The sequence below is a fragment of the Cervus canadensis genome, chromosome 3 (genome assembly GCF_019320065.1).
Source record: "Cervus canadensis isolate Bull #8, Minnesota chromosome 3, ASM1932006v1, whole genome shotgun sequence".
Classification (NCBI taxonomy): Eukaryota; Metazoa; Chordata; class Mammalia; order Artiodactyla; family Cervidae; genus Cervus; species Cervus canadensis.
Genome location: NC_057388.1, coordinates 41,891,925 through 41,907,854, shown reverse-complemented (window position 1 = coordinate 41,907,854; position 15,930 = coordinate 41,891,925). Strand labels below are relative to the sequence as shown.

The 15,930-nt window shown below is 36.8% G+C and overlaps 1 protein-coding gene across 1 annotated transcript in view; it reads left to right on the top strand.

The window, feature by feature from the left end:
* Positions 1-15,117, top strand: part of SLC26A5 (solute carrier family 26 member 5) — a 63,876-nt gene extending 48,759 nt beyond the window's left edge. The window contains exons 14-19 of the mRNA XM_043462956.1: positions 5,862-5,931; positions 7,990-8,082; positions 8,965-9,072; positions 9,734-9,934; positions 10,551-10,605; positions 11,812-15,117. Of these exons, the coding sequence (XP_043318891.1) occupies positions 5,862-5,931; positions 7,990-8,082; positions 8,965-9,072; positions 9,734-9,934; positions 10,551-10,605; positions 11,812-11,996 (712 nt within the window). The 3' untranslated portion in view covers positions 11,997-15,117. The remainder of the gene's footprint in view (positions 1-5,861; positions 5,932-7,989; positions 8,083-8,964; positions 9,073-9,733; positions 9,935-10,550; positions 10,606-11,811) is intronic.
* The last annotated feature ends 813 nt before the right edge of the window (positions 15,118-15,930 follow it).

Sequence of the window (15,930 nt, the reverse complement as noted above, 5' to 3'; positions counted from 1 at the left end):
TCTGTCATTTTACATGACAGCCTCAGTCTCTGCCTCTATAAAATGAGTCTAATACTTGCTCCCTCAGAGAGTCACAGTGAGGTTCAAATGAGGATAATGCATGTAAAGATCCTAGCACAGTGCCTGACTCATATTATGCACCCAACAAATTTAACACAGGAGGAATGAAAATGAGGTTAGTCTGCTTTTGCCTGTAGTTGCAAATCACATGATAGTTCTTAAAGTTTTGATTGTGGTTTGTTGAAGAGCTGCTAGATGGAGAATGATGGGTTGCTTCCCACTCTGAAGGAAGGAAATAAGCATTGTCCTCATCAAAAACTACACGAAGGGAAATGTTAACATGTGGGATCTAAACTCAAGATAAGAATTACACTGTTTTTAATAACAAACTCTACCCTATCACTCTTTTTTATATAAAAAGAAGTCCCCCACTTAATAATGTTTTCATAAGAACATTATTAGTACATGCAAGAGTTCTTTATCTCAGAGCTTTAGTGAACATAATGATTTAAAAATATCTATATCCTTTATGATATAGATATGGACAAAGGTCCATATAGCCCAAACTATGGTTTTCCAGTAGTCATGTATGGATGTGAGAGTTGGACCATAAAGAAGGCTGAGTGCCAATGAGTTGATGCTTTCGAACAGTGGTTCTGGAGAAGACGCTTGAGAGTCCCTTGAACAGCAAGGAGATCAAACCAGTCAATCCTAAAGGAAATCAACCCTGAATATTCACTGGAAGGACTGATGCTAAAGCTGAAGCTTCAATACTTTGGCCACCTGATGGGAAGAGTCGACTCTTGGAAAAGACCCTGATGCTGGGAACACTTGAGGGCAGGAGGAGAAGGGGGTGACAGAGGATGAGAGGGTTGGATGGCATCACTGACTCAATGGACATGAGTTTGAACAAACTCTGGGAGATAGTGAAGGACAGGGAATCCTGGCAAGCTGCAGTCCATGAGGTCCCAAAGAGTCAGACATGACTTAGCAACTAAACAACAACAACAAATATCCTTTAAAAAAGCCATGGTATAGAATTCAAGATTTTTTTTTCACTTTTTGTTTTTTTCACCCAAGTAGTAGTTTGTGATTTCTTATAAATTTTAAAGTTAGGTTGTTTTTAAATGCTCTGCTTCTTTTTCTCTCCCAAATGATTTAGTAAAGTTCATTTTTTATGTTTTGTCCCTGTCGGTGATTGTGCTGGGCCTTTGTCGGTTAGAGTTTGGGGAGCCACTACTCAGGCTACTTGTTTATTTTCAGCTGCTTCTTTTTCTATAATTGGAGCAGGCTACCCAGCGAGGGCTAGTGCTCCACTGGCTTTGCTTGTCTTCCAAACACCCAGACTCCCTCACAGCCAATAATGTTAAGGGACAGTCAGTTCATCAGCAAATAGTTCCAGATGTCTTCTTCCTGCAGGCGATGTGGCAATGATATAAATGTGATGGAAATTCAGCTTCCCTCTGCCCCAACTGAGGTGGGGGGGAGACATATTAAAATAATCATAAGCTTTTCTTAAAAGTTGTAATCTTAATTGGATAAATTTTTTGAGGGAGTTCTATGTTCTCATAGAGATGCTAGGCTCTAGGAATATTGCAGTAGATAAAACACGGTCCTTCCCTTCAAAAAGGCTGCACTCTCCTAAGAATGATCGATTCATAACGATGATGATGATGCTAATCATGGTAATGAAGTAATGGTGGCATTAAATTAGTGTGGTTATGTGCCTGGCTCTGTGCAAAGATCCATGCTTTGTATCATTTTATCCATATAGACCGATGACTGTTAGCATCCCCATTTCACAGATGTGGAAACTTGGGCCTGAATTGATTAAGATCATACAGCAAGTGGTAGACAGTGATTCCAATTTGAGTTTTTGTAAATCCAGAGGCTAATTCTTAAAGAGCATTTTATAATCCATCTTCAAGAAATTGAAATACATGGTTATAAGTGCTTCAGTAACCATAAGCAAGGTACAAGTGATAATAAGTGTAAGAAATGGCCAGATAAAACCCCATCAGAGTTCATAAAGACTTTCTTGCTCCTTGGGGTGATTAGGAGAGAAACAAGGAGTATTTAGACCTGAGGGTTTTCAGTGCACTCCAGCTGGCCAGGAAGACCTTTTCTGCATCTGTTGAAATCCTCATACACTGAGACCCCACTCACCCAGCCAGAGAGCTCTCATCCCCCACTGTGCCCACAGCAGTGCTTTGGTCCTTCAGCACCTCCCGTGTCTCCAGGTTACTTGTGTTTTGTGTGGTCCATATGCTAAGTCGCTTCAGTTATATCCAACTCTTTGTGACCCTGTGGACTGTAAATCTCCAGGCTCCTCTGTACATGGGATTCTCCAGGCGAGAATACTGGAATGAGTTGCCATTTCCTCCTCCAGGGCATCTTCCCGACCCTGGGATTAAACCCTCATCTCCTATGTCTCCTGCTTTGGCAGGCAGGTTCTTTACCACTGTTGCTACCTGTGGTCCCTGTGTTAATTCCTACTCACCCCTGCCCCCTGGCAACTAGATTGCCACATATGGACAACATTTTGAGTCTCTTTTAAAAGGTTTTCTCATAATTGTGAACTCAGCTGAGAACCTTTCTTCTTGTCTACAGTATCAGTCCTTGGTGTTATATTTGTCCACAGTCATCACTAGACTGTGAGCATGATCAATATAATTGTAGAGGTGAGATTCCTGGAGCCCAGAACCAGCACATGATTGTGTGTTCTCTGAATGTTTGTTGAGGGAACCCATCTAGAAAAACCTGTGACATTTCTGCTGTAGATTCCAACTCACAAAGCAGTTGTACATACATGCTGAGGAACACCAGAGCATGGTAACAAGGCTATGAAATATCAAAGAAAAGACCTTGAGCCATATTCTGGGTCTGCCAAGCTCTCTAATTTGAACAACTCACCTAACCCCACTGGACTTCAGTTTCTCTTCCACATGATGGCAGAAATAAACCCAGTATATTTTTAATGGACTATAATAAGGTAATATCAGGTGTTTAAGAAATAGTATCTAGCATCATTTCACTGTCTACTTTGAGCCAGACTGGAAAGATTTACGAATTTGTGTTCTTGAAAAACAATGTTTAAAATGTATTCATTTGGGACTTCCTTGGCAGTCCAGTAGCTAAGACTCCACACTCCCAATACAAGGGCCCCAGGTTCAATTCCTGGTCAAGGAACAAGATCTTACATGCTGTGAGTGAGAGTTCAGATGCTGCAACTAAAAATCTCACATACCACTATGAAGATGAAAGATCCCACATCCCACAGCTAAGACCCAACACAGCCAAAGAAATCAATAAGTAATTTTTTTTAATCTACTCACTATTATTTTCTCCCATTCTGAGGGTTGTCTTTTCACCTTGTTTATAGTTTCCTTTGCTGTGCAAAAGCCTTTAAGTTTAAGTAGTTTTGTTTTTATCTCCTTTATTCTAGAAGGTGGGTCATAGAGGATCTTGCTGTAATTTATGTCACAGAGTGTTCTGCCTATGTTTTCCTCTATGAGTTTCTTAATCCATAAAGGTCTTTAATCCATTTTGAGTTTATCTTTGTATCTGCTGTTATGAAGCTTTCTAATCTCATTGTTTTACACATTTTACACAGTTTTCCCAGTGCCACTTATTGAAGAGACTGTCTTTTTCCCATTGTATATTCTCGCCTCCTTTGTCAAAAAATAAGGTGCCCACAGTTGCATGGGTTTATCTCTGGGCTCTCTATCTTGTTCCTTTGGTCTATGTTTCTGTTTTTGTGCCAGTACCATGTTGTCCTGGTGACTGTAGCTTTGTAGTATAGTCTGAGGTCAGGAAGGTTGATTCCTCCAGCTTCATTCTTCTTTTTCAAGATTGCTTTGCCTATTTGGAGTCTTTTGTGTTTCTATACAAATTGTGAAATTTTTTGTTCTAGTTCTGTGAAAAATGCCATTGGTAATTTGACAGGGATTGCATTGAATCTGTAGACTGCATTTGGTAGTATAGTCGTTTTCACAATATTGATTCTTCCAACCCGGGAACATGGAATATCTCTCTGTCTGTTTTATGTCATCTTTGATTTCTTTCATCGGTGTCAATAGTTTTCTGTATATAGCTCTTTGATTCTGTAGGTAGGTTTACTGCTAGGTATTTTATTCTTTTTGTTGCAATAATTTTCTCTTTCTGATTTTTTGTTGTTAGTGTGTAGGAATACAAATAATAGCAAATGAAACAACTGATGAAGCATTAATTTCCAAATTATACAAGCAGCTCATGCAAGCCAACACCAGAAAAACAAGCACCCCAATCAAAAAGTAGGCAGAAGATGACCTGAACAGACATTTCTTCAAGGAAGACATACAAATGGCTGATAAACACATGAAAATATGCTCAATATCACTCATTATTAGAGAAATGAAAATCAAAACTACAATGAGATACCACCTCACACTGATCAGAATGGCCATCATCAAAAAATCTACAAACAATAATTGCTGGAGAGGGTGTGGAGAAAAAAGAAACTTCTTTCACTATTGGTGGGAATGTAAATTGATACAGCAACTATGGAATACAGTATGGAGATCCCTTAAAAAATTAGGAATAAAACTAACATATAACTCAACAGCCCCACTTCTGGGCATATACCCTGAGAAAACCATAACTGAAAAAGACACAAGTACCCCAGCTATTTACAATAGCTTGGACATGGAAGCAACCTAGATGTCCATAAACAGATGAATGGATAAAGAAGCCGTGGTACACATATACAATGGAATGTAACTCAGCCATAAAAAGGAACACATTTGAGTCAGTTCTAAAGAAGTAGATGAACCTAGAGCCTATTATACAGAGTGGAGTAAGCAGAAAAACAAATATTAACACATATACATGGAATCTACAAAAGTGGTACTGATGAGCCTGTTTGCAGGACAGCAGTTAAGACGCATACATAAAGAACAGACTTGTGGACACAGTGTGGTGGGGAGGAAAGGGTGGAACAGATCGAAAGAGTAGCTTGGAAACATATATACTACCATATGTAAAATAGATAGCCAGTGGGAATTTGTTATATGATTCAGGGTACTCAAACCAGGGCTCTGTGACAACCTAGTGGGGTGGGATGGGGTGGGAGGTGGGAGGGAGGGTCAAGAGGGAGGAGAGATATGTATACCTATGGCTGATATATGTTGATACATGGCAGAAACCAACACAGTATTGTAAAGCAATTGTCCTTCAATTAAATATAAATTTTTTAAAAATCTGTTCACACTAAACTTAAGGAAACTCCTATGCTGATTTGAGATTTTTGTTTCTCCCCACACCTTCAGTTGATCCTCCAACCTCTTGCTCTACAAATCAGTTCTCTTATTTCAAATAAAATGAAAATCCCCTTTCTTGCTTTAGAATTAGAGCAGGAAGATAATTCTGTCTACCAAGTGACATGAGATCATGTCCCAGGCATGGTTTTAACTCTGTACAGTTCATTTTTCCTCCCATCTTTAAATCCCTAAGTCTTTTGTCTGGAACAGATTGTGTGTGTGATATGTGGATGGTATATACGAGCATGTATGTGGTGCTATGTGTGTGTGTATGTGGTGTGAGGCATATGTGCTATGTATGTATATTGCGTATGTGTGGGGTGTATGTAGGTGGGAGGTATGGGATGTGTTAGGTTTGGGATGGTACTGGGAATGCAAATATATGTGAAGCCCTTCTGGAAAGGGACCATAAAAGGACCAAATAAACAAAAAGAGAAAAGAACAAAGTATCCCTGAAGTCACTGTAATCCATACAGGATTTGCAAATGTGCAGAATCTTGAGTTTCCATCACTACCTGAGCATCAGCATGATGATATTTTAACATACTCCCTCTCTGCCTGCAGTCCAAGCTACAAAGTCCTCGGGCAGCTTCCTGACACTGATGTGTACATTGATATAGATGCATATGAGGAGGTAGGTCCTTTTTTCTATCATTTTAAATGGTTGTAAGCATATGGTGTGACTGGCTAACTATTATTTTTACTCAGGATAGAGAGTTAGGGGTGGAGAAGTGGGAAGTGTGGTGGTCAGAGTGAAAAGTCTGAACTTCCATTTACTGTCTGGATTCAGTTTTATAGTTTATACTATACATCAGTTACGCAGCCTCTTAATATTTATTTTTCCTCTTTTTTAATGAGGATAAATATATATTCTTGGACTTAAAGTATATGTTTATAAAATACCAAGACTTCCAGGGTGGTCTGTATGTGCATGATTTCCTTCTGATGAATTCAAATGGGTGATAAAATTCTAATATTAACCATGTACAATGTAGGTGGTGGGGCTGTGGAATTCTCCTACTTCATTTTTTTCCTGCTTCATTTTTAGTAGTTAAACCTATGGCTTAAAATATCCTTGACTTTGAATTTTCTTTTCTGATGTGGAATCTCTTATGTAGAATCTTTTACAAAGTCTTCTTAAACTAGTTTTATCTGTTTGTTTTGTGTTTGGGAAGAAGTTCTCAGACTCACTGTAAAATATTAATCAATTGGACTGGTGGTAGGATTGCTATATTTTCCCCTTTCCAAAGAATTAGGTGCTCAATTACTTGTTTCCAACTGCATTCCAGAATTTCACGAGGCTTCTTGATAAAATTTTCACCTGAGTCTGTTTTGACTCCTACCTACGTTCTGTGAATAAACCAATATAAACTTCTGTTCATTTTATGTGACTGCTTCTCAGAGGTGGCAGCTCCCCACCTCCTAGATTCTCTTTTTTAATGTTTTTCAGTTTCTTCTTTGTATTTTATGGTAAAAAAAAAAAAAATGAAACAAAGACTTTTAAAAGAAATGGGAAGATGTGCATTTTTAAAGGCCTTCCATTCAACATGCCTTCCTTCAGAACATGAGTAGGTTTTGATTTGCATTTCTCTGATGAGTGATGTTGAGCATCTTTTCATGTGTTTGTTAGCCATCTGTATGTCTTCTTTGGAGAAATGTCTGTTTAGTTCTTTGGCCCATTTTTTGATTGGGTCATTTATTTTTCTGGAATTGAGCTGCAGGAGTTGCTTGTATATTTTTGAGATTAATCCTTTGTTTGTTTCTTCATTTACTATTATTTTCTCCCATTCTGAAGGCTGTCTTTTCACCTTGCTTATAGTTTCCTTTGTTGTGCAAAAGCTTTCAAGTTTCATTAGGTCCCATTTGTTTATTTTTGCTTTTATTTCCAATATTCTGGGAGGTGGGTCATAGAGGATCTTGCTGTGATTTATGTCGGAGAGTGTTTTGCCTATGTTCTCCTCTAGGAGTTTTATAGTTTTTGGTCTTACATTTAGATCTTTAATCCATTTTGAGTTTCTTTTTGTGTACGGTGTTAGAAAGTGTTCTATTGAATCAGTTCTAATGAGATGGATGAAACTGGAGCCCATTATACAGAGTGAAGTAAGCCAGAAAGATAAACACCAATACAGTATACTAATGCATATATATGGAATTTAAAAAGATGGTGATGATAACCTTATATATGCAGGGCAGAAAAAGAGACACAGATGTATAGAACAGACTTTTGGACTCTGTGGGAGAAGGCGAGGGTGGTATGATCTGAGAGAATAGCACTGAAACATGTATATTTTCAAGTGTGAAACAGATCGCCAGCCCAGGTTGGATGCATGAGACAAGTGCTCAGGGCTGGTGCACTGGGAAGACCCAGAGGGATGGGATGGGGAGGGAGGTGGGAGGGGGGATCGGGATGGGGAACACATGTAAATCCATGGTTGATGCATGTCAATGTATGGCAAAAACCACTACAATATTGTAAAGTAATTAGCCCCAACTAATAAAAATAAATGAAAAAAAAGAAAGAAAAAAAAAGAACATGAGTAGGTCAGCTAGACTGACATTATTTTATTTAAACACTTGTCAAAGGGTCCTTAGCAACATCTGTATTAATTTTCAAGTTGGAAAAGGGAGGCAGTTGAAGTTTTGATTCTGAAATATTTCCATATATTAAATTCATTAACATTTTACTTTTCAGGTGAAAGAAATTCCTGGAATAAAAATATTCCAAATAAATGCCCCAATTTACTATGCAAATAGTGACTTATATAGCAATGCATTAAAAAGAAAGGTGAGTCACAAGAAGTTAAGAGTGATTATTTCTGAGGAAGCAATCTAAAGATTGATGGGCATGTGAGGGTCACTTACTTGTCTCTATATACTATTTATACTATTTCATTCTCTGCATCTCTATTTTTTTTAAATTATAGTAAAATATAACTTAAAATTTATCATTTTAATGATTTGCAATTATACAAGTCAGTGGATGGAATTAAGTACATTTCAACTGTTGGGTAACCAACACCACTATTCTTTCTCTTTTAATATATGCATATAGTTGTTTCAAAAATATTTAGAAAAAAAAATTAAGTTTCTTATTCTTGAGAATACATGGATTCCTTTGGTCATGATTAGTACTCCACCCCGCACTATCCACTAAAGAGGAAAACCTCCCAGTCAACCCACACAGTCTCTTAAATATAAAAATCTGAGAGATTTAAGTTTGAAAAACTCTACTTTAAAATTATTTTTAGGGACTTCCCTGGTGGTTCAGTGGGTTAAAACTTTGCTTTCCAGTGCTGGGGTGTGGGTTCGATTCCTGGTCAGGAAGTAAAGATATCCCACATGGCCTCGTGGCCAAAAACCAAAGCTTACAACAGAAGTAGTATTGTAACAAATTGAATAAAGACCTTAAAAGAATAGTCCACATTAAAATTCTCTTTAATATTTAGTTTCTGGCTGTCTTGAATCAAGACCAATAATAAGAAAACTTACCAATGTTCTTTTAATGAGGGAGTAACCCAGTTCAGGGCATTTGAGGGAGAGGTAGAGCAAGGGTTAGGGTGATAACTTGGCATAGAAAACAATCACATGGAGAGAATTAAAGATTAATTGCTTTGGGTGGATTCTGGGAGCAAGAAGTGATTTTTGCATTTATTGCCCTTCTGTAAAGACTGGAGTGAACCCAGCCTTCATAATGGGAGCAAGAAGAAAGGCAATGAGGAAGTATGCTAAGGAAGTTGGAAATGCCAACATGGCCAATGCGACCGTAGTCAAAGTGGTGAGTAGTCCCTTCATTGTAATTTTCCTTTGTCTCTTGATCTGCCTGCTCGCCCTTTACTCTTGATCTTCAAGTCCCTCACCTTTTAACACAGCATGAAGTCCCTAAAATAGGAAAGCTTAGAAATAAGGTAAGTATCCTTTATGTATTAAAAATACATAATAAGGTCAGTTATGAGAATGCTTCTGAAATAAGTAGTGACAGGAGCCAGGAAAACGTGATTTTTAGATATGAAAATCACATAATACCTTAATAAATGTTACTATTATTACTTTGTCAGAGATTTATTCAGCTGATAGTGGGGGGAAAAAGCCTCAAAGACTGGTTTTTGCTGTTTGGTCTTATGGTAATTGTGATCTGTCATGTTGAAATTAATAAGACTATTTTAGAAGTGAGAGGAAAATGGATATGAATACTAAAGAAAGTGGTTTCATTGGACAATAGAGGAAAAGAAGGAAGAAAAACGAAACAGCTAAAATTGAATATTGTGTACATAGCCTTTTTTGTCATATACAAGGCTGGAATATAGTGAGTAATTTAGAAGAGATCTGCTATAATCAGAGACTGGAGAATAGAAGGACTAATTTTTCTCTCATAAATCTTTCTCAGAACAAAATATGAGTTGTTTATAGAATTCTGGTTTGGTTTGATTTTGATGTAGGATGCTGAAGTAGATGGAGAAGATGGCACCAAGCCTGAGGAAGACGAGAATGAAATAAAATACCCCCCAATAGTCATCAAGAGCACACTTCCTGAGGAACTGCAAAGATTTATGCCCCCGGGGGATAACATCCACACCATCATTCTGGATTTTACGCAAGTCAATTTTATTGATTCTGTTGGTGTAAAAACTGTGGCAGGGGTAAGCATCATCTTCAAGGAGTCTTTTAAGGATAATGTCTCTGTGCCCAGTATCACCATCAGTTAAATTAGAAAACTGAACTAGGGTTTTCAACTCTTAAAATTTGGTTGCTGTTGCTTTTGTTTTTCAACTTTTTGTTGTTAAAAAGAACAAAAATACACAAACGTAAAGAGCAGAGTGTAATGAACCCCCTGTAACTATCACTCAGCTTCAACAATTATCAATTCATGGTCAATTTTGTTTCGTTTATCCCCCACACCCACTTTCCCCTCCTCTTATTTTGAAGCATATCTCAGTCATCATATAATCTATAAATATTTTAGTATATATCTCTTCGAGAAGATTTTTTAAAAGTCATTACCATAATGATTTTATTACACTTGAATAAAATTTAACAAGAATTCTTCAATGTTCCAAATCATCACTGTTGACATAAAAATCAAACAAAATGCAAATTTTAAATGATTAGTTCAAAATGCATAATTTTTGAAGCAAAGTCGCTCAAGTGAATGAACCAGAGCATCTTATATCACTAAGTACATATTGGTAGAAAGAAACTTCTCTTGACACCTCACAGAGTCAAAAGAAACTAAACTTCATTTTAACGTTCTTACAGATTGTGAAAGAATATGGAGATGTCGGTATTTATGTGTATTTAGCAGGATGCAGTGGTGAGTACAATTTTAGAATGGGGAGGCATTTTATTTATTTCTAAAACAGAATTTATGTTACATTTATTTATAATAATTTTTGTTATAAAAAAACTAAGCATCCATGAAGAGAAAACTTCATCTGTCTGCATCCTTGGGGGAGGCATTTTAACATTTTGGTTTTGTTTCTTTTTTTTAATAACTACACTTGGAAGAATTTTCCCTTAATTTTAGTTTTGATGAAAGTGAAAATTATTCTTCTGAAAATTACTCTGAAGCTAAGCTTTGAAATTAGCCACTTAACAGGCACTCACATTCCTGGGTTACTTGTGGCAGGCCTGTTGCACTGGAGTTTGAGGAAAGGAGCTAGTAAGCCATTGTGAAGGAGTTGTGTTTTTTTTAGTAATCATGTATTTAATGGCTGCCATAACAAAGTTATATAAAATCATTTAAGTGTTTTACCATGCAATGCCTGCTATTTTTAATATAAATTTTGGTTAAAACAGTACTTGAAAATTAAATCCACGTAAAGGCTTCACTTTTCACCTACCAGAATGGCAAAAATTGGGAATATTTGACAGCAGGCTCTGTAGGCTCACTGTGGCAGGATGGGAACCCTGACACTGCTGGTGGGAGCGCAGACAGCAGCCTCTACGGAGAGCAGACCAGCATTTTCTTCCCAAATTACAAATGCATTTTTACCTTTAACCCAGAAAATCCAGCAATATGCTACACACACTCAAAATGACACATTACGTGATTAATCACAGTATACAAAAACAAAAGGCCAAAATCAATTTGTGTCAAACAGAAGGGGCCAGTTAAATAAACCATACATAGAACACTGTGTAATGGTAAAAAATAAATGAGTGAAAAGATTAAGTAAAAAAAAAAAAAAATCCTGAATTATATATATATATATATGTACATATATACATATATACATACACATACATACCAAAAGATAATGCTATCTTATCTATTGGGTAATGGAAAATAAAATAAATATATACTTATATTTATATCTGCATAAAGACATACTGAAAGAATACACAAGAAAGTAATAAAAGTGGCTTCCTTGACCAGGGGAGTGATGTCATGAGGACAAGTATTGGGGTGAGATTTTTTACTTTATATTATTTTAATATTTTATCTGAAAGTGTTATTTTTTTAATGTTAAAGACTGACACCCAGAGTGTGGGCTAATTTTCCTTTTTTCTTTTATAGCCCAAGTTGTGAATGACCTCACTCGAAATCGATTCTTTGAAAATCCTGCCTTACTGGAGCTGCTGTTTCACAGCATTCACGACGCAGTCTTAGGCAGCCAAGCCCGAGAGGCGCTTGCCGAACAGGAAGGCTCGGCAGTTCCTCCCCAGGAGGACTCCGAGCCCAACGCCACTCCCGAGGCCTAGGCGAGGAATTCTGCCTGCCATGGGGTATGAGCCTCTCGTGATTATTAACCTACATACTTTAAATACTAGACGCTATGTTGTTGTTTTTTTTCCCTGAGGGTAAATGTTAGTAGTCAAGGCTTGATTTGGAGGGTGAAAGACGCACAGTAAGATGTATGTTACTTGTATTTTTTTTTAATTGACTATTTCAAAAATGTTAGCCTCTTGCCTGCCTTTATTGTTCAGTGACATTTCTGTTACTTTTTAGCATTATCTTTGTGAGCCAAGCACTTAAAAATTTATTTAAGTACTTTATCCACAAATCAGATATGCTGTCACCAGATGGGTAGTAGTACTTAGTTTTTCTTCTTGTTGATCTACAGACTTTCTGTAATCAGTTACCTTACAGAAGGGGTGAACTCACAATTTTTTAGAAGTTCTTCTTTTAAAATAACTATTTACTGTTATAGAAGCAGTATAAGTACATTGGGGAAAATTAGAAAAGATAGACAAACAAAAATAAGGAAAATCTTACATTACCACCAAAGATTATTGCTAACACTTTAATGCATATTCTTCCAGATCTTTTTCTATTCATATAATTTACATCTTTTAAACAAAATAAGATTATACTCTATGTAGTGTTCTGTAACCTATTTTTTTTTCAGTCCACAATCTCTGCTTTCTCATTCTGAAACATGTTTATTTACCTCAGACCATATTCAAAGTTCCCCAAGTGTCCCCACATTTGTAGTTGGTTTATCCAAGCTAGTATTCAGTCTATGACCTTACACTACAAATGGTCATGTCCCTCTAAGTCTCAGAAGTCTATCTTAACCTAGCACTGTCCCTTTATTTATGACATGGACTTGTTAAAGGGAGTTGGAGCAGTTGTCTTATAGAATCCCATCTTGTGAATGTGTCCACTTGTTTTTTCAAGGTGTTATTTAGCTTGTCCCTCCATTTCCTGAACTACCTATAATCTAGAAGTTGTATTTAACTAAAGGCTTCACAAATTTGAATAAAACATTTTTTTTTGCTAGAATATATCATAGATGAGACACATGCTTCAAATCACAACAGAAAACAAATAATATCTTGTTGATCTACCATTAATGATGCTAAAATAAATCACGGGATTAATGTGACAACCATCCCCCAATTACATTTTCTCCTTTGTGACTAGTGAGTTATCTGTATGGTTCCTTTAGCGTTGAATGAATGAATGCTCAGTTCTCCATTAGCCATTCACCCAGGGTTTTTAACGTTTAGTAATAGTTCTTGCCTTAATCAGCAATTTTATTAAGGGTTTGTGAATTCTTCTTTCTCTAATTCTCTCCTGTAGTTTTCTCTCAACTTGAATTATTGATCATCCTTAAATACAGTTCTTACTTGAAAGCGAGGTTAAATGTTTTATTTTTTATGCTTAATTATCAGCTTCAAGGTAAGGAGTTGGTTTAATAGATGATGACAGATTTTCTTTTAGGTTTCTTTTTTTTTTGGTATAAATTCATGAATTTTTGTAGTTTTAATGTGTTTCAGCTATTATATTCTTTTTGGTATTCAAATCATCCCACCTGTGGCCAGTAGGACCCCTCCCCCCCAGAAGTTTTGTTGTTGCTGCTAATAGTGAAGTAGCCTTCAGTACCATGTATTTTAGAAATCTAACCAACTCCTGGTTAGATTTGTATAGTTATCTATAACCATACAGATAACTGAGTATTATCCTTCTAAGTCCATAGAATTATCAATTAATTCTTCATCAAACTCAGTTTTAAGCTGACGAGTGAGTAAAAAGCTATTTCAAGCATTTTTCTTTATAGCTATTCAAAAGGAGACCTTTAAGCCAATATATGTCATCAGAAGTTCTTGCTCCTGTAATTCCAACCACGAGATCACTCCAAATCACAGCACAAGTATTAGCCAATCTGCTTAAAGCCTCATCTGCTAAGATTAACTGCTAATGTTTTGTCTTTTTTATGAGTTTCCTTACTGACTCCTTATTTTAGTTTTCAGGAAGAAAACACTTTGAGGAGAAAAGTACATCAGGAAAGGACTAGATTAACACGAGTCTACTCCAAACCAAACCCTGTGGTTTGTTACTTTAACTATCAGGTTTCTCAATGACTTTACTAATTTAATTCAAAGTAGTCCCCCTCCTTTATAACCAATACCATATCTAGATCTAGAGTGAAATTAAATTTGCATCTAGTTGTTTCCTTTGCACTCATCACACACAAGATCAGATACATCTGCCTTCTGAAAGAGCATGTAGTTGTAGGACCTCAGCTTACACTGGAAACTTTTGTATAAGGACTTGATCATTTCAGCCATTAAAGTAGAGCTCAAGGATTTTAAATAATGTTATACAATATTCTATTGCATAATCTTAGCGTTAATTTTCAGTAAATGCTTTACATACAGCATATACTCAAGTCTTGGTTGGTCATAGACTGAAAGTAGTATACAGGAAAAGTACCATCCATAGCTTACAAATTTGTATTTAACTTTTCTGCCCTATACTTTTTAACCTATTCTGAAGAGAATTCTACCATGTACATAAAAACACTGAAGTCTTACTGAGGAAAAGTGTGTTTTCTGCATGCCTCTGATAACATAAGAATGCATTTCAAAATGTATTCTATTTACATGTAGATATTTTGGAATCTTTTGAGTTATTTCATATAGTGGGAAGTTTCCTGAGCTTTTTATTCTTACAATCAAGTTTTCTCTCTACCTCATTCTTTCTGGACCTCAAAAGCTGTGTATCCTTCTATGTTTGTATGTGTGTCTTTCTATGTTTGTATGTGTGTCTTTCCATGTTTTTCAGCCCAGGTTCAAATTCAGATTCTTATTGCCCTATCAAAGAGCATAATCTATACTGACAGATATAGGGACTAGACTACTTTATTTTATAGCAGTATGAGAACGCCTTGTTTTCAGGAACGTCCCATATAGTGAAGTTGTCTTTCTCAAATCCTCTGCAATGTGACCATGGTTTATCTGTCTCACAGTTGAATGAAATACGTTTGCAAACAATTGTGAACCAGGGCCCAGGAAACTCATTCGTGTCACAGACACTGACTGTACAATCATATAGCAGCTGAGAGTGGGATCTCAATGCCAGTCTTATCTGCAGTGGGACTCAGAAACAGTGGAGGGAATGGGTCCTCTGCAAGCCCTACGAGGTCATTTTGTAGTTTTCGGGTAATATCTAAAAGATCCACTCCCTGTATTTGATCCTGTATCCTTACCTAACAGATAAAGGAGATGCCTGCCTACAGAGGTCCATGTTGAGAAAATGAGACTGCCCTCTTCCTGTGTGACTGGAGAGGGTAGCAAACCTAGAGTCTGCCCCCCAGGGGGCAGGTGTGTGTTGATGCTGGGAGGTACCCTTGAGTGGGAATGAGGAAGGAAGCTTATGATGGTGAAGAAGCCCACCCTTTTAATCAGTTTAAATCCTAACATCAAACACAACTTCCTTGGTGTTAGACTGTATGCTTTAGTGAGTGCAAAAACGCTGTTGGTCTTTTTAGTGTACCTTTTAGGAATGCTTTTAGGATTCAGTGTGTAGGTTGTTGATAATATGGTTTGAGTGCTGATAAAAGTTTGGTTTGAGGCCTAACAAACTATCTAATTCTCCAAACATATAGCTGACCAAAATGCATACAATGGTTTTTATTTCCTTCAAATCCCACAGCAAAACGTTCAAAAGCCAGGGCTCCACCAGGTAACCTGTCCGCTCTGACTTGGGTTTAATATAGTTTGAGTATCTCAAAAATCCACTTTGCCTTACCAGGCTTTTCATTGTACTGGTGCATAGTGTTTCAGCTTTATGCTAACCAATGAACCTTTGTGGAAATTAAATTTTATAAATCTAATCATGTTTTTAAAATGTTATTTAAAAGGTCACTACAGTATTTTTCTAAGTCAGAAATCCTTTGTATTCTATCAG